We start from the raw sequence: 26,129 nt of genomic DNA on the forward strand, positions 1-26,129 counted from the left end.
AATAACCTTCTAATTTGCGTTGAATGCGTGTAGGGGTTTCGGAGACTCATTGGCTTAATTATGTGGGCAAGTGAGCCACATCCCTGCAGTTTGGAAATAAAACCTGCCGATTACCCATGACATCATTTGAAAGAAGCAACTTATGTGGAAACCCCCGGCAGAATTTGGGGATTTCTTTTTATGTCCGCTTTTTGGGACCAAATGCAACCAAAATGAATATCTTTTTGTGGCTTTTCATTTATCCTGTCCAATTCCTGGTCTGTCTACTTTCCATGCTCATATGACCCTGGTTGTTTCGAAGACGTGCACAATACCCCTTCTACAGTACACAAACACCCAATCACGCATGAAATACACACATGGAGACACGGTATTAGGACGATTAACAAAATAACACCAAACAAAACAAAACCTATAAAAAAAACAAGAGACCAAAATTGACCTGCTGCCTCCATTGCAACACTTGCGATGTATATGTGAGAATGGCATGCCAAGCCATACCAAAATCAGTTATAGTGCTTGACGTTAAGCATTTTGGGTAATCGCATCAACTGGTTTACCCGTTGTCAGTACAATGTGACCGGATCGATTACTGTGCTAGGTGCCAAGTAGGCATGGCATTTCAATGAGGTATCACTCACATTGGCATCATATCAAAAGGAAGCAAAACCTCCCAACATACTGTCGCCATGATTCGTACTCGCATGCATACATTACACACCATGAGGAAACACCCTTAGATGACCTTAGCTGTTAGTAGGACGTTAAATCTAATAACACCAAACTGAACTGTAAATGACGATGAAATTCACGATATTGTAGTTACGACGTTGACAATATAAAAATAGCATAGCTTCGCGCAGAAAATAAGAGACAATTTGATTTGGAAACACATTTTTGCATGAATTACAACTTGAAATTGAACACACAATCTGTTGCGATCTGCTGTCTCCCTCCCCACTGCATCTTTCTTTTTTCTTTTGATTATCATTATTTTATCTCCCCTAGCATCAATATCTCAGTTTGAGCTTGATCATGGTAATGGGTTTTTTCATAAATAATATGTTGTTAGAGAATAGCGAATGCAACGCTCGAAACACTAGAAATATTTTATTCCCTTGGAGAATCTAACGCTGCAAATTATAGTGAACAGTTCCTTTACCGACTTCCTGTCATCTCTCAATATTTACACCGGTAGCTGTGATCTAGACAGAATAAAAACAAACAACAAACACTTGCAATAAACGTATATATATTTCACCTTCATAAAACGTATATATATATATATCATACAGCTTACATAAGGGCAAACTATGTGATGTTTTTGTCAAGAAGAAAAACTAATGAAACAAGGTAAATTACAAAATACCATTCACGGTGCGTGGTATTTATAGGTTTATAGCAAAGACACAGTTGTTTATAAACTATAAGGCTATATGAGGTTGTGCAATGTTATATTGACATTTTTGCGATGTATCGTATATGTTACAAATCTGTTTAAAACAAAACTTACACATTTAGACATACTCCGTTATATCGATTTTACAAATAAACTTTTCAGTTATCTTAGATTTTATTTAACTGAGACTGTAAACAAACTGGACCGGGACATCAATTTGGGGTAGCGCATAATATATATATTTTCTCATCCATAATAACATGGTAAGTGTGTATCGATAGATATATTTATTCATTAAATGAAAATATTTGCCTTATCATTTATCACGTAATCAAACTTTGGAAAATATTGTTTTGATCTTGTGTGAACGGCTGTAAAAATGAGTGCTAACGTCAGAGAGATATTATATGTTAATGTATAAGGATATGCAACAAAGACGTATTGTACGAATACTGGAAATTAAACAAGACATCCAAATTACTTTACCAGTAAGTAAAGTCGTGCGATCTATTATTCATTTATAATATACTGAAATATTGTATTGAAAGTCCGACTTTCCCTTTTTACTGACAACATTCATATTTGTCAAGTCTAAATGTCGCCCTTTACATATAAGGATTAAGTAGTTTACTAAGCAATATTCGCTGTCAATGTAATTCACCTTCATACATAAAAAAAATAGAAAGTGCTAAATTTGTTTTCACCATTGGAATATTGAGGAAGCCTAATATGAATGTTAAGATGAAATTCGATTTTATAGATTATAATTAAATAGTTCCTGCATATAAAAAAATACAACTGTTTTCAGTTTGAATTACTTTTTAAATATCAACGACTTAAAGTATCATGACGTTTGCGGAACTTTGAAATATCTTTATCGTGTTAAGAGTATTATAATTATATACACATTCTAGGCTAGTTAAAGATGTATGCTACCATTCTGTGACATCCATCTCCTTACAAAAAGATGTTCTCGCCACAAAATGTAAATCATACAATTACTATTTTACCTGAATTAATTGACATATCGTGACACTCTAATGCAATTTTAATTTACTTAATTTGATTTATTTGTGGGGTTGCACAACGTTACACGAGGTCCTGTGTGCGCACAACTGTGCGATATTTTTTACGAAAAAGGAATGACCTATGAATAAATACCATTCCTGATATGACTACTAAACCGTAGAGAAGGTGTGCAATCTCCATACAAAGCATTACAGAAGTTTAGTTGGCGATTAATTTCATGAATTTCACTACGTACGTTTACTTCTACTGTACCTGACACGTCCCCTTTATTGACAACTTTACGGTCACTGCATTAACGTGTTACATGCATTGAAGAATTAATATGAAGTGTAAAATATACCAATTTGATAAAGAATATGTATGCGATGCAATTTGTTTTTTCAAATGAACCTTTCGGATGTTTTTCATACCGTAAAATCGATCCACTGATTTTACCTTGTCGGACAACAAGATCAGGGCGAGCGACTATTAATTCGCACAGTTAAGGAAATGTTGTGCGCTCGATGTATGAACGGTAATGGTACGGTCTGCGGTTACACAACTGAACATCTAACAGTAGTCGTGTTGTTGCCGTATTGTGGCATTTGGAGCGTCCGTCCGACCGTCAAAGCTTACGTTTCCGCAAGATCACTAGTTTATATATCGTTCGATTTAGATGGAATTCGGTATGCATTAACATTTTGACAAAGACCGACGCTAAATTGAATGTTGAGCAAAATGCGCGCATAACGAGTTAGCGGTCAGTGATCTGAATAGTCGATTTCTAAAATAAAGTTGTCGATTTCGATGACTTTGAAGACTGATTTTAAGTTTAGTCGAGCGAAATCCAGTCAAAATAATATGCATAAGGTGGTCTGATTGGTTGAGTTTCTGAGTTTCTTTGTCAAATATGACTGGATTCTGATGAAACTTGGTCAATATTTTTTTTATACAATATCAGTGACTAAGCACAAAGATGAGTAAAACCTGCGCATAATTTATTAGTAAGCTTCTATCTGATTGATCAGCAGTTTCCGCAAAGCAACTATGTCAAATATCACAGGATTCTGATGAGATTTTGTCAATATTAACACATCGTCTTATAAATCTCCCAGTAATTAAAAGACAATAAAAATACCTTTAGTTTTAAAGGTGTAAGGTGAATTAATTATTGGCATTTTTAATTTGGTTTGAAATATGTACAAAGTGAGACAATTCCTATGCAAATATTTTCTATATGTTATAAAGGATACGTGAAATGTATTTATGCCTTAAGTTGGTCAGGTGCAGTATGTCATGTGTTTTTTCTTTCATCGTTTTTCCGGAATAGTTACAATGATGCATCATAAGATTATTAAATAGGTTAGATCGGCATTGAAAGGGCGTATATTGTTCCACCCTGCAGTACGCTTGCTTATAATGTATTGTCTGCTAATATGACTTAAATATTCATGCAATGTAATTTTCAGTTTAAATTGGAAACCGATATCCCCTCAATTTCCAAACTATGTGGGTATAGATTACTATATCTACATTTAGGTAATGACTGTTTTGAATTATTCACATTTCATTAATCCTTTTTACAAAATCAAACTTGTGAGTATCAAATCAACACCAAAAGCAGAACGGATTATATTGTAGGTAGTAACTTGTTCGCGATGATAAGTTGTAAAAAAGGCAACAGGTCCGGAAATATCCGTAGATTGACTGTACTTATAAATAAACCAATTTGAGTTCTAAAGTTAAAAAAACATTGTTGTGAAAAAGAATAATAATTATTTTAAGTCTCATTGTTCTTACACTTTTTGTTTTTATATCATATTCATAGAATAATATTAATCTTTGAAACTAAGGAACAAACAAGATATTAGAATGAGGTGGTGTAAAGCAAAATACATGTTGGCTGCTGGAAAACACTAAAAGAAACATCATAGAGAATATATTTCCATAAAAAGAATCATGTAATCAAACAAGAAAAAAACTCGGGATACTCTCGTACTTCTTCTGTTTCATCAGCTGAACGCACGTACATTCACCGATCTTCGTTAGACTTATGTAAGGTAGTACAGAAGTAAATCATTTTAAATAGCACATGCCGTCACGTGTTCTATCTATGATGTAGGTATTTTAGAGAAAAAAGTTTAAACATGAAATGAGATGAAGCGGGTGTCAAATTCATTATAACTTCACCATCATGCAAATTCTGTACATTCAAGATTAGAAGCATATATTATCAATATATCAATATAGCTAAAAGGGATTTCTGGTCCCTTATAACAATGTCAAAATGATGCAACAGCATTGTTTACATAATGTTATATATATGTTCCTCTCATTTTATGAATTTTGCAAATACCTGCTGAGCATAATAAAGATGTATACGTATTAGCAAGATCTCGACTAAAAAATACAAAAGGAAAACATTCCGTTAAGCTGTAAAAAAAACATGGAATAAAATCAAACAGTGGATTGCAAGCACTGACATAATAAAACAATAGGTAGATCTTGTAATACAAAAAAAGCACACGAGAGCAAACACCCTCTCTTAGAAGTGTCCGTTTCAGGCTTTAACTAATTAAGAATTGTATTTTCCTAAAATAAATCTTTAAAACGTACCATCTTCTGCTTCAGTACAAAATTCATATTGCCTTCACGATTGAGAGCTAATATTTTCTTTCAAAACGATACTATGTCCGCACTATTGCGGCGATCACAACACTGCGAGGTTCCGTTACGTTTAAAGATTTCAATTACGTCTAGTATGCTGTATTACAAGAACATGAAAATAATTGTTAATACAAAACATGAGAACACACCTTTTGAAACTACTATGAAATAAAAAAAAATCAGGAATGCTACCTTTCATTCAACAACGACTGTTTCGTCCGAGAATTTTTAATGTACAAAAATGCCTCAAACATAAACGCATTTATTTCACGCATTGGGCACGGCCTTTAAATACCTTACCTGTTAAAAGGATACAAAACCCTATGAACCTAACCTAATATTAATTCTTGAAACCGACTTACAACGGAAAATATACATTTAGAAATGTCTTTGAATCAATATTAAATCGCAGTTGATTTTATTTGCAAACTAGCAATATATCAGCGATTTACAATATTTTTCACGATAACATATGGTCATATTTAACATATTTTTCCTATGCTACATTACAATTATGCTCAAAATTATTGTATACACTTCTAAAATAGCCCATTACGACCATCATCGCTACTCCAGGGGTCACGCTCACTTACGCTCTGTGCAGAGGACGCAAGTGGGCGTAACCAATGGAGTATCGTAGGAGATTAAGACTTGCGCAAAACCTATTTTCAAAAGTGCCATTCCCAGAAAGCTCTTAATTAGGCGCATATAGAGGAAGAGTGAGAAAGCAGATAAAAATGATAAATGAAATCCCATAAATCCGGTCAGTTTTTTCAATAATAATTACATAATAATATGTTTCTGTTCAGCTTCCAAATTAACTGCGTATCTGGTCCGGATTTACGATGACCCACGGATTATAAGATGATCATATGAATTAACTCAAATATCAGAAAAAATATAAGTTCATTTGTAATGACAAAGATAGTGTGGGATGTCTGCCAGTCACAATGCGAGACTATAGACAATCGGGCCAAAAAACACGTCAGACAAACGAGTGTGTTACGAGAAAATGTTTCATACATTTTGGCAAATATTTTCTAATATAATCTTTGGTCTACATGTTATTCTCATGTTAAATCAGTGAGTGACTCGATTGCATCAACCCCTATATATATAATCCACGGGAGTTTATTATAAATTAACGATCGAAAGAACAAAAAAAAAAACGCATGAAGGAAACGGTTATATCCTTTCCCGTTTGAACTTTTTCTCAAAGCATGCATGACTGAAAGTTGCAGTGAAAATATTATAGAAAAATGAAATGTAACATAATTGTAACAATGATAAAAACCTAACGAGGAAAAAGTAGAGTCCATTAGGTCATTTTTGTGTAACGTTTTTTTTATAGAAACGTCTGAAAAACCTTTTCGGATATGCATTCATGTATTACTGGTACATTTTCAGAATTTAATCCATTTCCGCTAAACATTCAAAACATTCCAGCGCCTTCAGACAATCTACAAGACATGTCCTCGATGGTTACTGTGAATTATGTACACACGCCATATTACAGTAATGGCGGGCATTTTAAGGATCTTATTATCTTGTGTATTACAAGTTGTTGTTGTCTTTGACGAGATGGATTTTCACTGTTAAGACTTACACTTGAACAGCTCTTTCAGCTGAGCTTTGAACGTGTTGTTCATGAAAGCATAGATAACGGGATTAGCCACATTGTATGAGAAGTACATGTAGAAAACAACCACATTCATTTTGAAAACTCGCAAAGCCACTAGCCACGAAGGCAGGAACGCTACAATAAAAACAAGAGTTACAATCGAAAGCATAAACGCAGTTTTTATATTAGCTAATTTCATTTTTTCAAGTTTTGCCCTGGACACATTGCTTGGGCGAATTATAACATCTTTTTCACCCGGTTGTGGCGTGGACGAATTCGTTCCATTCTTTTGTACAGATTTGTCATGTTTTTCTACGTCAGGAACATCAGATACGTTTGTTAATGTAGATATTTCTGTGGTTTCAGTCTCGTTCGGAATAGCATTCCAGAAACCACAGCATTTGTTGGTGACGATCTTTAACCTTTGTCGTCGCCTTGCCAACACAGAACGGTAGATAATAGCGTAAAGGACCATGACGATGACTGCACAAATTGCGAAGAAACTTGAATAAATCTTCTGATAGACATGGAAAAATGGGTTGTCCATGCTAATGGGCATACACACTCCAGCTTGTATCAGGACACGTTCCGTTAGCACTGGTTGGTCATATGTGAAGTTGGTGGCATTGTGAATCGCATTCCCTGTAGCGAAATGGCCAGATAACAATGTAGAACTGTTGTACATTGTTGTACCGTTCTTGGACGAAGAATTAGAAACTGGAATATCCGCATACATATCCAATACTCCGTAGTTCAAACAACACAATATTCCGAGCATGACCGCAAGGGCGCATAAGACAGCGACGATGTACTCCGCCCTTCGGATCGTCATAGCGTGCCGGAACGGATGACAGATGCATAAATACCGGTCTACGGCAATGGCTACCATAACAAAAGCCGAAAACGGGACCGTTGTCGTAATCAAAAACTGATAGATTTGACACACAATGTTATAATATAATGAATATTCTAGGATCTCTACCACTATGGTATACGGTATGGTGATTAAGCAGGTGATGAAGTCCGTTCCGGCTAATGTTAGAATGAAGATAGTCGAAGTCAGTTTCTGTTTGAAATTTGAAAATACGTACAGAACAAGAGCGTTGCCGATGACGCCAACAACGGAAAAAACCGCCAACATTCCTATTGCTGTATACAGCTGCTCTTTGGAGACCGTTTCCTCTTCTTCCGACATCTTCAGGTGTCTTTGCGCTTGTGAAGTTCTAACTTTCAATTGTTGTTCTTGTTGCCGTTGCTTTATCTGAAACGACAGAGAGGTTAAAAGTTACAAATAAACGCAGACGTAAGTCGTCTCATGTTGTGACTTTGAGCGGACAGATAGTAATCATGATGTACAGATAATTATACTTATTCAAAAACGTTTGTTTTAGTATCTAGATTAAAAAATACCATTTTCATTATTTATTATTGTTATTTTTTTTTTTTATTGTCATCGGTATTAATGCACCATCGCATTGGAAAGTAAGTCGAAACAATTTTCCACAAAGTTAACACCCACATACGTTCGACACGTTTTATTCAATTTCAAGACAAACGGATCATTGCTAATCCATTTTAATATTCATTATCAAAGAAACATATAAAGTATAACTTTTTGTAGGAAATCAACCTTGTTTAATCACTTAAATCAATAATGGGCTACTGATTTTTCGACGTATCAAATCTAACTCATCATATAACGTTAAGGAAACGATACAAATTTCTCTCGTCATGCCTTTAAGTAAAGTTGGAAGTATTGTTTCTCCCACAACCACTGTACGTTTCCTCACTCATGACTCATTGGATAAACCTGCTAGGAGATGGTAAACAATTTTGGTTACCCACGTTTTGGTAACATCTTGTACATGATTTCATTGGTCAATCTGTTATTTATGACGTAATGTAACAATCTTTTTCTATGTCATTTTCCATTGAGACATCATGCCTCATGGTAATTGTTTTCCTCATCGGAAAAACACATGATGTGTTTTCAGAGGGGAAAAAGTCGTTTTTCAGAGAAAATACGAACGTTAGGGGAGAAACATGTCCCTAAACTCGTGATGATTAATAATCACGTTTATGTAACTCTCATTAGTTCATTTTCAAATTGAAGAATACCTCGGTAAACTTCGTGTCTTTATACAATTTGAAAATTAACACACTCGAGTTAGAAAAATATAATAACCAACCATCAGTAAAGCAAATGAATCTATTGTTATATTGTTTCCCTGAATTGTACCTTCCATATTTGATTCATACACAAGACAAAGTATTTCCTATATCAAAGTAACACATGGATTGGAGCTATGTATGTATCTATACAGCGACAGATGTCAATGTCAGGAGAAAAGTAGATAACAGATATTCCAGATTTTTTTTTCAATTAAGATTTTGTTATTGGCAAATAAAGTATGAAAGTATGATATAAAAAACAAGCCCTGAATGCTATTGACTTCTAAATGTGTTTGAAAATGAACCATTATATGAATCGCAATGGCATACCTCGTATGTCGAAACTAATGTATAACTCTTTTTTTCTGATATATAATAATCTTCTTCACAAAGCAACTGATAGCATTTTTCAAAAACACCTTCATGATCGAGTCACTTTGAAAACCATTACTAAGCACATACATATATACTTTTTTCATAAAGTATAGCGTTCACACTACTCGTACACCTTAGATATTAGTATTTAACCAGTTTTCACCTTTAAGTATGGGGTCACTTGCTCTTGGTAATCTAGTTCACTCAAACACTAAGATCCTATGCATGATTCCATCCGAATTATGAGTGGTACATATGACTTCATTAATTTATTCCAATATTTTGTCAAAGCAGAGCCTTATTTTAAAGATATCAAATATAACCTGTCTAAACCGACTCCTTTAGTCACTGAATCAGATTCACGCTATCGCAATGAGGTACATACTTCAATATATAAAACCAAGCATAGATGTATGCAAACATAACACACATGGAGGCACGTTCTTAAATGATTTAAGCTTTTTATTTGACGTTTAAGCTAATAAAATAAAACTGAACCCGGAATGAATGTCCCTTCAACAGATAACATTTGAAGTATATAATTACTGTTGAACTACAAAATACAGCGCAGCAATAGCCTTGTACAAACCATAACAAATAGAAAAATCACAGGGTCTAGACACATCTGTCAGAAGTAATTGACGATAAATTATACAAAAGTTTGTATATCTGGATTTATCAGCAATGGTTTTCGGTATACTGTAGTGTTGTCGCGTGCGATATTAACACTTCCACGCGGAAATAACGTTTACTGATCATGTTAAAGCAGGATATATTAGAATATAACCTATCTGTCGTTTTCATCCTGAATGTGGATTCGTTGGTGTGTTCGTTAGTGAAGTGAAACAATGGTATTGCATTGATACGGTCAGAATTTCTGTGCGTAAAGGATTGCAATGTGAGTTAGCAACGCCCGCTACAAAGAATGCTTATATTAGAAGTCAGAGTGAAACAGTGCTGGAATTTCCAATTGTCTAAGTCCCAACATGAACAAGGTTCGATGTGATTGACATCAGGTTCCATGGTTTAAGATTAAATACGTCTTCTCTAAATAGCTCAAAACACTCGATGCAAAATTACCTGTTGTGTCTTATTGATTTGTACATTTTGCCTTATTAATAAAAATCTAAAGGTTTGTTATTTGGTTCGGTAGAGCACTATAGTCACGACAAATTAAAAGGTGTGTCTCCTGCTGTACATTCTATTTTCATACAATTTTGACTTATTTGTGGAACCCTATGCAGAATCGATCAAGAAAAAAAACCTGCTTTATGCGGTTGCATGTCGTAAAAGGCGTCTAAAGCGGGCCCCTGCACAATTGTGGGTTTCCTATTATGTCATCTATTAAGGAAATGCTTGCAAAATAAAGGTTTGATGCTCTTATTGCAATACCTAGTGTATATTTTATGTTTTCTCTTCTCCGGCACATATACACACATGCACGAATACGCAACACACTTGGAGGAACGTCCTTAAATTACCTTAATTATTAAAAGGATGTTAATCAAAATATAACAAAACTAAATCTCCCCATGTGATCTCAATCGTTCGTTATAACGGTAGTACAGTTAGCAAACGCTAGCTGCATCACTTGGAATTTATTTCTTGTCCCTTTAATTTCTACTTCCTCTCTTTCTTTTTTATTTACTCTCTACAATGGTGTCTTCTTAAGCACATATCGTTTTATGACCAAAATTGTTGCGAGGGTGTTAAAACTGAACACAAAGAGGAAGAGAAAAAACGAGATTTTGTTTTAGATGATATGGGAAACACAGATAGTCCCGCATATCTCACGGTGCCAACAAAAGCTGATAAATATACATAGATAGATATACACGTTATAAGGCTTGAATGAACTTCAAGTGAAGGGAATATCGACTGCTTAATTAACATAAAGATAAAAGATGTGTTTTCTGAGACAGCTCGTGCTACAACTCGTCACGACATTGGTATCATATACCTATCTGTTAACGGCATGAGGATCTATAGTAACCCTGATAGTTAAAATGATCTTATATGTAATAAGACCGTCGAAATACGGTCAATACCTTATTACCAAAAACATTTTAGAAGATTAACTCGTCTCAGAAATGATGATCTCGAAATATAAAGAAAATGAATATTTCGTGTATATTCCAGGCTGTACAATCAGTTAATGGGAATATTAATCCGGTCCACACATTTGTGTATGATGACATCCGGAAACGTGATCCAGCATTGGCAGAGGGGTTCACAGACCGGGACCCGGGCTCATGTCAATAAATTACTCCTACACTTCATTTCTAGTCTGCAGCTTTTGCCGTTTTGAAGCTGATTTTGTCTGATGCACCCTTTTGCATATCGTAATAGCCATTTCAGTTTGTTATATTGATGCGTTCTTTTAGTTGAAGCCAATCGGATAGATATAACTTGGAAGAGTATCAACAGACAAAAATGGTTTCTGACCCCACATTTTAACTGGTGGTTGTAAAATATGGAGATGGCAACGTTTAATATAGTTGTTTTGCATGTGTGTCCCTTCGCTTTTTTCTTTTGTTAATGTATAAAGTATATTTGTTAGGGGGATGTAGATATGAATGTCCTCTCTTCTCTGGTGTATGGACTCGAGTACCAATTTTGACATTATGTTTTGGGTCAACATCGAGTTTATGTGTAGCATGTTTCAAATGTTTAGCTACCAAGACGGTATGTCTACCATCCACATTCTGTGTTGTCTCCCTTGCTACTCGTTCAAGATTAAAAAAAAGCAAATGAAACGGTGCCAAGGATGACACAACCGAAAAGAAATAAATAGTGATAGAATATTCCTCTTTGCTGCTGGGTAAATAAACATTAAAAAGTCAGGATATCTATAAAAAACGGGTCAGGGGATCTTGTATAAAGGTAACACATATGCAATTATCAACAAGTTTGGTTTGATTAATTTTGTTTAACGACCTATTAACAGCTTAGGTAATTTAAGGACGTGCCTTCATGTGTGTAGTGTGTGCGTGCATGCGTGTGTGTATGCAGGAGACGGGGTATGTTGGTGTGCCGGCCTCCTTGTGATAGCACTATAAAGTCGGCAGATCCGCGCTATCTCACTGAATGCCATGCCGAAGGCACCAAGCACAGAATTCCGACCGGTCACATTATACTTACAACAGATGAACCAGTTGTTGCCATTCCCCTTAATGTTAAACGTTAAGCAGGGTAAAACAACTTCCATTTAAGGACGTTGGTATGTCCCGGCCTGGGGAAAAACCCCATTGTCTTCCTAACCTTGGCGAACGCTCAACATTCAAGCCAAAAGTAAGGTTTTGCTAAGTAAGGCTCTGGGCTTCCATGATATCCAGGGGTTACGCTTACTTTCGCTCTCTACACCCCTGGAATATGTCATGGCAAAATGGAAGGCACGAAGATAGCTGTTTGATTGGTCTCAGGTAAAAACAACTCACCAATCGCTAGGCTGATATCCGTCCTTTGAAGATTACAAAGGAGAGACGCCCCACTTCAAAGCCTGTCAATTTATACCGTTACGTGACCGCGAGATTCTTTTGATGTACATCAAAGGATTGAACTAGTCGTCTTGTCTCATCAACAATGTGGCGCACATCGAGCCTTCAATTTTGCCATGACATAGTCCAGGGGTGTAGAGATCGAACGTGAGTGTAACCCCTGGAAATCGAGGATGGGCGCTAGGAACTAGAAGGTAGTTAGATATAAAAAGAAAGATAGAGATCTCAAATATTGCAATGGGCGCAGCAGATTTATTATTGTCGCTTTAACACAAAAGCAAATCCGCAATTCTGCAGGGATTACACATTAGGCGCCTCCTGCGATACATGCAGTAGATATCAGCAGGTGTATTCTTTTCCCGATCCCCCATCTGCAGGGGGGCAATTATCAACAACATAAACAATCAAAATCGATATCATTCATACGATTGAATCTAATGGGTCTTTTTCAGGAATGCAGAACTAAATAAAAACAGCAAGATGACTTAGGTGAAAATCAGCTTTGAAGACAAACAAAGTGACAGCTCGATTATCGTACACAAAATAATTTGTTCTCGACCATCTCATTAATGTCATAAGCCTTGGTCGCTCGCCATTTTGTAATCTTCGTCTTATCTATGATTTGCATTCCTAATTGATATCGTTTGCCTTGTTGGAAGCTAAAATGAGCCGGCAGACCCAAGGTGGCAAGCGTCTAATTGACTTGGATATGTGTGGGAAGTCAGTCTCCTGGTAATTGATATACTTGCGACAACACTCGGTAACTCAGTAGACACCGGGGGTTTATTGCCGGTGATATTTGGATACTAAAATGTTCTGTTTCCTGATCAGAGATTCAAACGTCCAGAATGTACTGTGACCTAACTAGCATAGGATAAAGAAACGTTGGTTCAGATGGACGATCAAATTTAATTAGGTACAAAAGAGATCCAATTATAATTTGCATCCAAATGTACTAGAAATACGTTTGTAAAAGAGTTTATCCACTAGAATCATATGTATCATCATATGTATCTAAATTAGGCAGTATCAACTTTTCATGGTCTTGCTTTTATAGAAGTGAGGTTCCAATATAAACAGCAAGTAGTATGCCGGCTTCTTGACAGCGTTGAGAACAGTATCTGTATCGGCTAAAGTTACTCGACTTTATTAGCAAAATTCTAAAAATGGCCCACCAACTCTTCTATTAAAAAAATGAACGTTCATAGTAAAGCTTTTAACGTTAGTGTTAGTGCAAAAACAGTAAAATTACTGTTTGGATAGGTACGCTTGCGTATTTAGCTGTTGTTTGGTATACATGAAAAGTGATCGTTATGAAATACAGAATAATCATGTTTACGGTATAAATAATGGTATTTTTATCCTTATTTATGACAATGACTTGTGTGTAGTAGTGGTTTGTTGTCTTGTGACAATTTAAATCAGAAACCTTCAGGTCTTGGATTTAATAAGTATACCTGCTATCACACAAAGAAACAAAATTCAATCATTTGATAGCACAGTGAATATATATTTACCGATTGTATAAAGTACATATGTATCTTGAACAACCAAAATTCAGACTTTAGCCTTTCTAGGTCTGTACCAGATACACTCTGGAAAAAAGTCGTAATCAAGATGCGTGCTGGCATGGCTGTAATGAATATTGTATGTATATATATGCACAATGTGTCTCGAATCAGCTGCCTTAGGAAGCCTGGAGTTCTAAACCAATTAGAAGTCCAGACTCCCAAATATATCCGGACATAGAACATCAGTAATTCAATTTGGATATTTTTTTCGGTCCGGATCCCACTAGGTTATACGATGTTCTCGCCACCATCAGGTCCAATGGGTCATAGTTGGTGTAAACCAGCTGATAAATAATGTGATAAATCTGGACGGGTATAACCAGTATGAAACAAAGGTCAGATGGTACAAATCGCACAAGGTACCCATTATCCAAACATTTGATAGGTTGAAATCTGTTCGAACAAACACTGATTGATAACAAGAGGACCAGAGGGCCGATATCTGTAAGCAAAACTGCAGTTGAAATAGCCGGATCTTGCTGTACATGCATTACATGGTTGGTCAGGGGTTATATTATATGCAATTGAATAAAATCCTGTCATTTGGCCCGGCCCCTCTGCCCCCGGGGGGGGGGGGGGGGGGGGGGGTCAAACCCACTGTTGATAAAAATATTAGTTCCTCTTCACCTAAGGATGCTTTAGACTAAATATATTTTTCTATTTTCCCTATTGGGTCCCGCCCCTCTGCCCCAGGGAGTTAAACCCCACAGTTTATACAAAATTGGTTCCCCTTCACCCAAGGGTGCTTCGTCCCAAATTTGGTTAAAATCCTGTCATTCGTACAAGATTGATTTTGAAGAATTTGCTATGTTTTTACTATTGGGTCCCGCCCCTCTGCCCCCAGGAGTCAGACCTCACGTTTATACAAAATTGAGTCCCCTAACCCAAAAGATGCTTTAGACCAAATATGCACAAAATCCTGTCATTCCTACAGAAGATGAAGAACTTTAAAGAATTTGCTAAGTCACCCCTATTTGGCCCCGCCCCTCTGTCCCCAGTGGCCCTAGGATGCCCCTGTCTGAATTGGGATAATATCCCTTAATCCGTACGGTAGGAGAATGATTGTAAAGGTTTTTCCTCTATTTCCCCTATTTTGCCCACACCAACCTTTTATACAAAACTGAGCCCCCTTTGTCTAAGGATGCTCCAGACCAAACTTATTCAAAATCTACTTAGCCGTTCAGGACTTGAAGCGTTTTAAAGTAAAAATTGACGGACGGACGACGGATGCTGCGGTATGGCATAAGCTCACCATAGTCTTTCGGACAAGCTGAGCTAAAAAGGACTGTGACCCAATACTTTGAAGAAGAACAGAACATATTTAGAAATTCAATTTTATAAAAACCATAAGCGTACTTAGAAACAGCGTACATTCGTATAAATATGTGTGATCAATCTTGAATCGGCTGGCAAACTGTTCTCCTGCATTATCCCGTATGAGAAGATTGTCATTTGTGTCAATTTGTCCGAATGAGTGGAAATAAGAAGGTAGATTTGGTGAAGCAGCACTTAACCTAACACCGAAAGACATGTAACTGACTTGGTGTTCTTCCATTACCTTTTTATGAAAAGGGATGGACAAGAAAAAATATCTGAAGGAATAAAACATGAGATGGGCACATTTTGCGAAATGAATGTTCAAAACATTTGAAACAGCTAAAGCCAAGCAAAATGTATGAAGATGTCTTCCTAGGGAGACAGTATCAAAAAGGAAGAATAAGGAAGTGAGAAAAGAGAAGTACGAATGGCAACAATGATCTATTCGCCCAACAAATTTCCACACAAAACGATGGAGCCTTGATATATTATCTCAAAATGGAAAGGTACGTCGATATGTTTTATACACGAGTTGCAGACACGTGGACGATTGTTGGGCTGTAGGCGTATTCTCGTGCGTGTAATAGTGACCGTCTTTAAGCTCAGCGGGAATTCCCAAACCACAACGTTCGTGATGTATACCGACTCTACCATTAATGAGGCTTGCGAAAGTCAAAGACCATAGCTTACTCCTCTATAATTCTCATATTGATAGACAACAACGGTTCAACGCGCATTCCCTTTCATCGAACTATTGCGTTAATTAACATCACTTATGGTCAATTGCATCACGTACACTTTGTTGGTCGTTACCGGACCTGCAAACATGACGTGACAATGAAACCCCAGCCCCGTTAGCATGTACAAATCCAGTTTCATACAGTGGCATTAGGTAAATGGCATTAGGTAAATGATCCAAGGATGTAATTTTTTATCGATTGTGTTTTCCTAGTTATTGAAATTAAAAACATAAAAATGCCGTTTATTGCAATATGATGTAGAACTTTTATAGAAATGTACACATTCCTTTGTTCAGCAGGCACACTAGGCTTGAAACATAATTAGAGACGTGTCGTGCCCTGATAAATTCATTGAAGTTATCATCGTCATTAATCTAGACAACTCTTACAAATGTACGTAAAATTAAAACATCGCTGACTTAATGCAACCTTTTAGTCGTTACGCTTGTGACAAATCGGAAAGCCAAAATAGCCGTCATGTGGCCATCTTTAAGATTGTTAGCGGCATTTCTCAGAAAGAACTGGTTGAATCATTTTGAAGTATACTTAATATGTAGCAAGGGAAATGTTGGTCACTAGATATCGAACCAAGGACCGGAGACATACTATTCTGATGCATTACCGATGGATCTAGCAACAAATTTTCCCATTTCGGTGTCGGTCGAAAGGACATCGGCCATACACACATCTCACATGGCTAGATTTCGCATAAGGAAGACCAGCCTTTTAATTATGCTTGTGATCAACTATTTACAGTCAAACACGTAATGATTGAAAGCGCTGATTTCAAAATTATTCGGGCAGATTTTATGATGAACCTTCTATGAAAGATTTTTTTATTACAGTTTCTGTGCAAATTATACATGACTATTTACACTCAAATGATCTTTACAATTAAATATGATATATTTTGCAGCCAATTTGTTTGTTAATATATATTTCTAAATCCTTTACATTTTTTAAGCAATTTAGTTTTGGTTTGATGTGTTGATTTTGGGGATGTCTCATTTAACCGTGTCGTTTAGCCATTTATGACTCACATTATCGGTTGGAATATACAGGACATACAATAACATGACGGCTGTAATTGCTCGGGATCAAAACACTTACATCATTTTACAAAGATATAGCGTTACCTGTATCAGTTTCTTGTGAATGACAACCATAAAACTGCATGAAAATGATTTGGTTTCGCCCAGTGTTATAAATAACAGGCTAGCATAAATAGTAAAACAAAACATTTCTGAAATATTGAGCCTATCTTCATTTAGTGACGTATGCACAACAGTGTCATGTGACGTATGCACAACAATGTCATACTAAGTTGAAGATCATTGAGTCATCCAGGATGTGCCAATAGTAAAGTCCTTAATACTTTCAGCATTTAATAACTTTGTTATTTGTAACTAGAAGTTACAAAAACAGATTGTAAACGTAATTAGATGTGTTTATAGAGGATCAGTTAATTAATGACAGACCTGTCGGGGCCAAATTATCACACTTTGTTTTCTCTGTATAGAAAATATTTTAGTGAATAATATTTCCCTGCGAATGCGCCCTCAAACTGGTCATCTCCAAACATTGTTTATTCCCAAACGGGGATATTTGTATACAAAGTTGGCAAGAATTCCACATGAAGAACTATAATCTGTAATGTCCTATCTGCTGGGTTGGTCACAGCACTTTTCTATACTTTTTGTTTTATATCTTTGTTGATGTCACCTTTGTGTCTCTCTTTGTTTACTCTTATTTTTAACGTTTTGTGTCACTTTGTGACAAAAATGACATTATAGGAATTATAGGAATGGTATCATAGGTTATCAATAAGACGCGTCATGTTATTAGCCATATGAAAGGAGGGGAACCCTCTTAAACAGCGACAGTTTAAAGGGACATCACGGTGAAGCATACTTTTTTTCAAATTCTACATAAACATATCAAGTGAGTCTCCTTATGGTAAATAACGATAGGATTTTGCTGATATATATTCATAAAAAAAGAATAATTTTAAGATGATGATCGGGATTTCTACCTGTCTGACCGACGTTTTGTTTCAAGGATTTCCCTGTGTAACGCATGCGCATAGCTCGCCATTTCATTGTAAACAAAATGACTGGCAGTGGGAAGTTAGCGAGTACTGCATCAGCTACGAAGCGAAAAGTTGTCAAATGGTCAAAAGATAGCGCAAGGATTACGTTACGGAAGCATTTTTGCAGGTGGAGAGTATTCAAAGGTGAAAATTTCTGCCCTAGCAGTTAGAACGGTGCATGTGTTCTTCCGGATAGCGCGTATCAAGCTGAAATGGAATCGACAGAAATGCTGTTCATGTTAAGAATAAATAATTATAAAATCAACCTCACTAGTATTTTTGTCTGATGACCTTATTTTGTGATGTTCGTGGGCATGTATTGGAAAGATTTTTTTACTTTGCGTTTCTATATACAGTAATTTATGCGAAAGAAAGACATTCGTTACAGGTCCGTTTGATTTTACTAGGGGCCCTCCAAGGGATTTAACTGGTGTACTGTGATGTTGTATTCTCCTCTGTCGGTACCCGGGATCAAATGGGATACGTGCGTAATAAGATTTACATAATTAATAATATTCCCGGTTTCAGTATAATGGTATGATTTAATCATATACATTGTAGCTGAAGCTTTTCTTATATATCAAAATGACGGTTCAAATAGGATCGCATAACAAAACAACTTTTTAAATCGTAATGTTTCAACAGTTCATGTTTCCACATGATGTAGGCTTAGAATGTATGTTCATGCAACGACTTTTGTCTATAAATGATTTATTTTCGACTTCAAATAGAATCGGAATACGCATTGAAAACTGGGGAAAAAGTAATTTGTTAACGTTGTACAAATGGCGCGTGCTACCGATAGCTACGACTTCTGTTTCGGACAAAAGGAACTGATTAAAGAAAAGTTATCTCGACATAAAAAGGGTTCATTCACAAGTATGCTTTTATCTCTGTAAAGTATTGAAAAATAGAATTATAAAATATCTTAACACGTTCCATATCTGACACAAATTCTAAATATTCACGTAGTGGTTTTGCCAGAAATGTTTATTGTGTGTGATGTCTAATATGATTTTACCGTGGTGTTAACGAATGAAGACAGTGAAAATGGGAAAGAGAGTATACACGAATAAATATATCTGCATGGTCTGGAAAAGAGTGGCCTAAGACATTGAGTAGTAAAAAAAACTAGTCACAAACATTTCTCTTTTTTTTTCTACTTGTCAATGCATATATACACTTTATAAAAACATTTGAAAAGGGATTTTCGCCTTGTGAATATTCCTTTTTACAGAAAGGTTTGTCCCATGGTTGAGGGTAGGCGGTAGGCGCCGTACCCATGTGTACCGGTTACATTCCTGTCATAGATATTTCCTGGTGTCCTTATTTAAAAAATGCCGAGATGCCAACAAATATTTCTTCATTTACATTTTGAAAATTGGCATGTGTGCAATTAACTTTTGATGATGAATACTTACTGCTTAGGGGATTCAATTAGTTTCAACACGGACTAAGAAATCATATTCTTTGGTTTCATAGTGCGGCAAGAAGTTGCAGTTGCCTGACGGCCCCTAACTGGGGGCCCTTTTGGAAACTTGGCTCTCGGTCAGCAAACCTGTTTTTACTGCCTCGTATCAAAACCGTCATGTGACGTTATTGGCGCTATTTTAACAGTGCTTTCCCGAACAATTCAAGTGGTCAAACTGGACATTTAGACCGGACTATGAAAATAGGGATAGCAAGGTAACATAAGTGGAAGTGAATACAACACATACATTCATTAAAAAATATGGCTCTTCACGTGATGTCCCTTTAACTGATAATGGCAATTATGCTGACAAACTGGACTGAATCACTGCTAAAGGATGCTCTTATTACAAGCACAATATGGTTACTGACCCATACATTATAATTTTTAGCAACAAAATCCGCATTTGTAGTGATAACTTGCTAAAATATTCCACTCGTAAGTAAGAAACTCGGACTTAATAGTGCGTTTAGGTTTGACATCGGCATGCCTGCATGAAACTAAGAGAGGTAAAACGATGTTCGCCTGCAGGAACGAGGTTGCTTCTGTGTTTTGTCTATCATCAAAACATTGCAGACACCAGGAATATATCTGCTTAATCCAACTGCATGGGTACCGTAATATAGGACTAGTATGTGTTCATACAGAATCGGTTTCGTTTTATTTTGTTTAACGTTCAGTTAAGGTCTTTTAAGGACGTGCCTCCATATGTGTTGTGATTGTGTGCGGATTTGGTTTAAGCTGGTTTTATTTTGTTTAACGTCCTATTAACAGCTAAGATTATTTAAGGACCTGCATTCATGTGTGTAATATATGCGTGCTTGCGTGTGTGTATGCAGGAGACAGGGTATGTTGGCGTGCTGGCCTCCTTGTGTTAGCGCGGATCTGATGCCGACTTTATAGTACTATTTCACTGAAATGCAATGCCGAAGGCACCATGCACAGCATTCCGCCCGGTCACATTATACTGATAACGGGTGAACCAGTTGTTGCCATTCACCTTAATGCTATACGTTAAGCAGGGAATAACAACTACCATTTTTAAGGACTTTAGTATGTCCCGACCTGGGAACAGAACCCATTGCCTTCCTGAACTGGGCGAACAACATGAGGTGATGCCAAGCAAGGCGCTAGGGAATAAAAGGTAGCTAGGAGTAGAAAGCAAGATAAAGACCGTGAAGCAAGATACAGCATATCTATGTTGGTCGCTTTTGTGTCCCCAAAAAAGAGAACAAAAAAGCAAATCCCTCTTACGATACATGCAGAGGGTAACAGTAGGTATATTCTTTTCCCGGTCCCCGACCTACAGGGTGTAAAGAATCTGGATCTCCTTTGTCTTTTAGTTAGTGACCAAAATTGATCTGCTTTCCCTCACCTTTATCACGCAGAAATTATCGTTCTTCTGCTATCTTTCCAACCTAATACAACTTTTCCATGCAGTCTGTTTTTCCCTAGACAATCGTTTTGATATGGCTTTAGCTGTTGTTATTTAACGTTCTTACAACAAAGATTTAGTCTGTTACTCGTTATTGTACCAACTAGAAGCTGAGGATGCGAGTGAGACAAAGATCATCAGCTGTCTCTATTGCGACGAAATACAATATTACTCCCCTTTTCATAGTTGTTTTCTCCTTCCAGGACGCCTATATGAACACCAAGCGACACACGACATACCAGGTACACTGTACCTTGTGTATGCGTTTCGCTGACATATCAAGCAAAAGCACTTCGAAGTGAGTTATGATCGGGTTGTTTTTGTAGTAATAAAAAAGCACTGGGGACTTTCTTTAGCGATGCTATCACATTATAGTTGTAAATATTCGGCTAGTTGTTGAAGTATTTTACGATTCCTTGAAACTCGGTAAACGATAAAGCAATCAGACAGGGACCATAAAACACAGTCTTTTGTCAACCGAAAGTCTTCATTCCAGAGCTGGTAGTTAAATAGGCTTACTTGATTTATAGGAGACTTAACTGCATACTTTAGGTTGGTGATTACTAAGCGTAATTGCTACAACGTCCTTGGTTCTGAGGATTGTATAGCTTATTAATGATGACGCCTTGGAATCTACCTCTAAACTTACGTAACTACGGGCGATCGTGATTGGGTGGTATACATAAGGGAACAGATACTCTACCCATCACTACGCAGTTTTGATTCCTGACATACCCTGGGGGCCAGATACGCTGAAATTCTGTAATCAATGTGATTCCTAAAGCAGTAAGATTTTGTTAGACGTTTTTTGTGTGTGTGCCAAAACACGGAACGTCACGGTTTCAGAACCTACACATATTTTCCCCTGCAGTACAGAGTGTATAATGCTACCTATTATGTAATTTATAATGAACTTCTTTGTTCAGGGTTTCTCGTAAAAACTAAAGACACATACAACGTTTTTATTGAAAATATTGTTAAGGTCATATTATTGAAAGTCAAAGTCATTTTAGGACATGCCTCCGTGTGTGTAATGTGTGTGTGCTGGATGCGGTATTTAGGCGTAGTCGCATCATTATGATAGCACGAATACGACGCTGATTCCAGAGTGTTAACTCACAAACATAAAATGTCGAACTCACCCGGCAAAGTATTTCATACTAATAATAACATTACATGAACTATCTTATTTAAATGTAATGACTTTTGCGTGCTATAGTAATTATTGTGAAAAGCACGAAATAATGTTATTTCACAGTACTTGTAGGATTGTTTTTTTTTCTGTTTGAGCTATGCGGTTCAACGTCATATTAAAAGCTAAGGTCATTGAGAAGAAATAAACACAAGACCCCTAATTTTGAACGAGCTTGATCTACCATACATATGCAGGGCGATACGACAGTTCAACGTTTGGTTTCTTCGATATCATTTAAACTGAGGTCAAGGAAGCAACTGCCCTCGATTATGCACATCCATGGCCTCTTGCGATCATAACGGTATGATGCAGCATACCCTGGATAGTTTGTGTTTTCTATCGAATCTTCTACTGAGAGGTAATGGATGAAACTAAAATTGATCTGCTCCCCAATCGCTACACCTTTTTCGTTTCCTATCATTCTCACCTGTTGTCAGTTTAATGTGAACCTGTTTGTAATGCATGTGATCAGCCATTTACAGTTAAACATTATGCGCCGATTTATAAAAAAAAACGAGGCAGATTCCATAAAAATATATATGAAAAGTTTATTTGGTACAGTTGCTGTTAATCAAATATGACTCAATTGATCTTTTTCAAAACAATCTGATATATTTTACTAGCACTTCGTTCATTGTTGACATAGTTTTACATTAGTACACCTTTTAAACCTTTTCATTTCTAGTTTGATGTATTCACTTTTGTGAATGACTATTTTAAGTGTTGTTTGGCTTTAAATGACTCGAATTGTCGATGAGCCGTGCAGCAATACAAAAAGAAAACAGATAAGTATAATATGACCGGGCGTAATGTTGTGCTGCCTTCGGCATGGCATTTCAGTGAAATAGCACTATAAAATCGGCATAAGATCTGCGCTATCACCGATAGCGTCGGGCGGAACACAGACTACCATTAGTGAAAGGAAGACGTAAAACAACTCATGTGATATCACAAGGAAGCAAATGCACCATCATACATGGAGGCACGTCCTTAAATGACCTTAGCTGTTAATAAAAACCTTACCAAAACCAAACTGATATTTTTTTGTGTGACATGAAGGTCCATGCTTCTCATTATGATCAAGGTGTGCCTTGTTGTTGCGTAGACATTGTACGCTGGTGTATTGAACTGAATCTAAATGCTGGAAGCATTACGGGCGAAAGCTTTAGGTTTTGCATCCTATAAATCATATCGTAAAAACCAAAGGAACACTAGTATTAATGAAACAAAACTATCCAAATCACTATTGAAGATGGTGAAATTTGGGTCGATTTTGCTTTTAACCTATTCGATCATAAAACGTTTAATTGTAAATGGCCAAATGAAAATATTGGAAAAGGTTAATTTTCGTTTGGTACAATATAAGCATTCTTTTTCTCGAGCCTACAGAACATATTTTTTGTAAAATAATCGAATTTATCAAAGTTTATCAGGATATGCTATGTCATTTGTCATTTGTTGTCGTGTTTATTTGTGTAATTTCTCGTTTTATATATATATTCAATGGAGTTTCGTAAAATAACATACTGTAAAATAGTGATATGTTTTGGTAACAACTATCTGTATTTAGTTCCATGATGTATATGTTCTACATATATGTATATCTCTATAAAACACGTATAGGGATCGCTATAAGTACGACCACTCATCCCCGGGGATACGGATAAAGGGTGTCCTGGTTTCGATAGGGATTCGTTGATTGGTAACTATACACGAGCTTAATCTCAATAAGGCGCGCTTCGACATGCAGATGTGTTTCCCAAGAGCCAAATTCGACCGGCAAATCATTCCGCTCGATTTGCACGCATTTGGAGACGTTAATAACCAGAACAATTCCGCCACAGTTTATCTGTATACAGGGTGCGCGTAGGTCATGTACTGAAACAAATACGACATTATTGGCGATGTGAATTTAGGCAAATGAACAGAAATACAGCTGGTTCTTCGCGAGTACGGAAGATATGACTGATTTATTAACAGCGACGAATATTTTGCAGTTGCATTACGGAAAAGAAGAGCTACTTGCATAACTAGCAATACCATTTACAGTTAAACGCTTATTAGAAAACGGCATTGGCCTTCATCGTACATGATATTTTTTTAATTATAATAAAATCTCAAATCTCTTTCAGCGCTATCACAAGTACATGTAGGCAAATAAGCAAACTTTACCTACCACAAGCAATTATACACACATGCACGCATATATACATTGTAATACACATGGATGCACATACTTGAATGAACTGTGCTAAGACGTTCAACAAAGTAAAACCAAACCAATCTTTTCGAAACTGTTAATATCCTATAATTCTAAACTATGGGAAAACTAGTGGTCTGTTCAAACAGATACAAATATACCAACTTTGACTTACAAATTTGAAATTTGCCTCTCTTTTTTGTTTGTTTGTTTTTGTTTCTTTCGACATGTCTTGACGCGACCTTTACTGGGCCTCATAACGTTATTTGTGTTGATGGGGCATTAAAAATGTGATAATAATGATTAATCGTTGCCTCAAGGTAATTCAGTTTGTGCAAATAAGATATGATTTGTTTTGCTGTCGCGCATCAAACCCCATTTTGACACTAAATAAAAGACATTAAGTTAACAGTGGACTATTTTCTGCCAACACGACTGATGTACTGCTACATTTTACACGTATATTATTGCAGCACAGAAAGCTTTCTACTCCTCTGGTATACTACAGCGCGACACTAACAGGTTCATAATGCTTTGGAATACAGCAGTGTCACGTGATAACGTTCCTCTCCTTTTTGTATCCGTCCTTTACCTTATTTGCTCATTGCAACTTCTGTTCAATTAAACAATTGTCAGTAAAAGCGAAATTTCTGCATTTTCAATCGTACCGTATCCGGTTTCATTTAACGTCATTAGGTACACGATAACTATAAGTTCCATTTCTTGACCCTTCATAAAAAAATATATTTATTGGCTTTGTTATCTGAAGAGTATTGCTATTAATCTTTGGATCCTTATCGTTCATTCTTAAATAAAATAAAATAAACTTAATTAAAGTGACTTAAATTCTACATTAATGTAATACTCGCTAATGAATCTTGATCCTGCTGAAATCCGTTCGCCATAGTTTGGAAACTTGAGAAAGAACCCAATTAGTGAAGTAATACCACGTGATCATGCCGGAGAATGTTAAAATCTGTTGTATCAGGATTTATCACTGAAATATAGCGATATCATTCGTCAAACTCTTGATGAACCAACTTAGCAGTACACATCTAACACAAATCATCGTTAATTTTCTTATCGATAGTATAGTTTATGTTCTGCCATTAGAAATATTTAATTTCGTTCTTCAGTTCATTTATACAGATAATAATCACATTAAGTTCTCGATACTGGTATGCGCATTTTATGTCGGTTCAAGATAAATGACAGTAAAATCCGAAAATGCGTCCTCTTGTTGGCAAACAGCCTCCAACTGCTGATCAACTAAATCTGATAGGTAATCTCAGTGCGATTTTGACGTTCAACTAATCTATAGTGGCAAAAGTACGAAACAGTGAGTGGCGACAGTCTTTTACGATACCGCGAT

General features: G+C 36.4%; 1 protein-coding gene across 1 annotated transcript in view; it reads right to left on the reverse strand.

Annotated features, from left to right (window-relative positions):
• Window positions 1–1,244: 1,244 nt before the first annotated feature.
• LOC110460769 (orexin receptor type 1-like) overlaps window positions 1,245–26,129 on the reverse strand; it is a 180,189-nt gene continuing 155,304 nt past the window's right edge. The window contains exon 3 of the mRNA XM_021513890.1: window positions 1,245–7,956. Within this exon, the coding sequence (XP_021369565.1) occupies window positions 6,670–7,890 (1,221 nt within the window). The 5' untranslated portion in view covers window positions 7,891–7,956 and the 3' untranslated portion in view covers window positions 1,245–6,669. The remainder of the gene's footprint in view (window positions 7,957–26,129) is intronic.

The sequence above is a fragment of the Mizuhopecten yessoensis genome, unplaced genomic scaffold, assembly GCF_002113885.1.
Source record: "Mizuhopecten yessoensis strain PY_sf001 unplaced genomic scaffold, ASM211388v2 scaffold1379, whole genome shotgun sequence".
Lineage (NCBI taxonomy): Eukaryota > Metazoa > Mollusca > Bivalvia > Pectinida > Pectinidae > Mizuhopecten > Mizuhopecten yessoensis.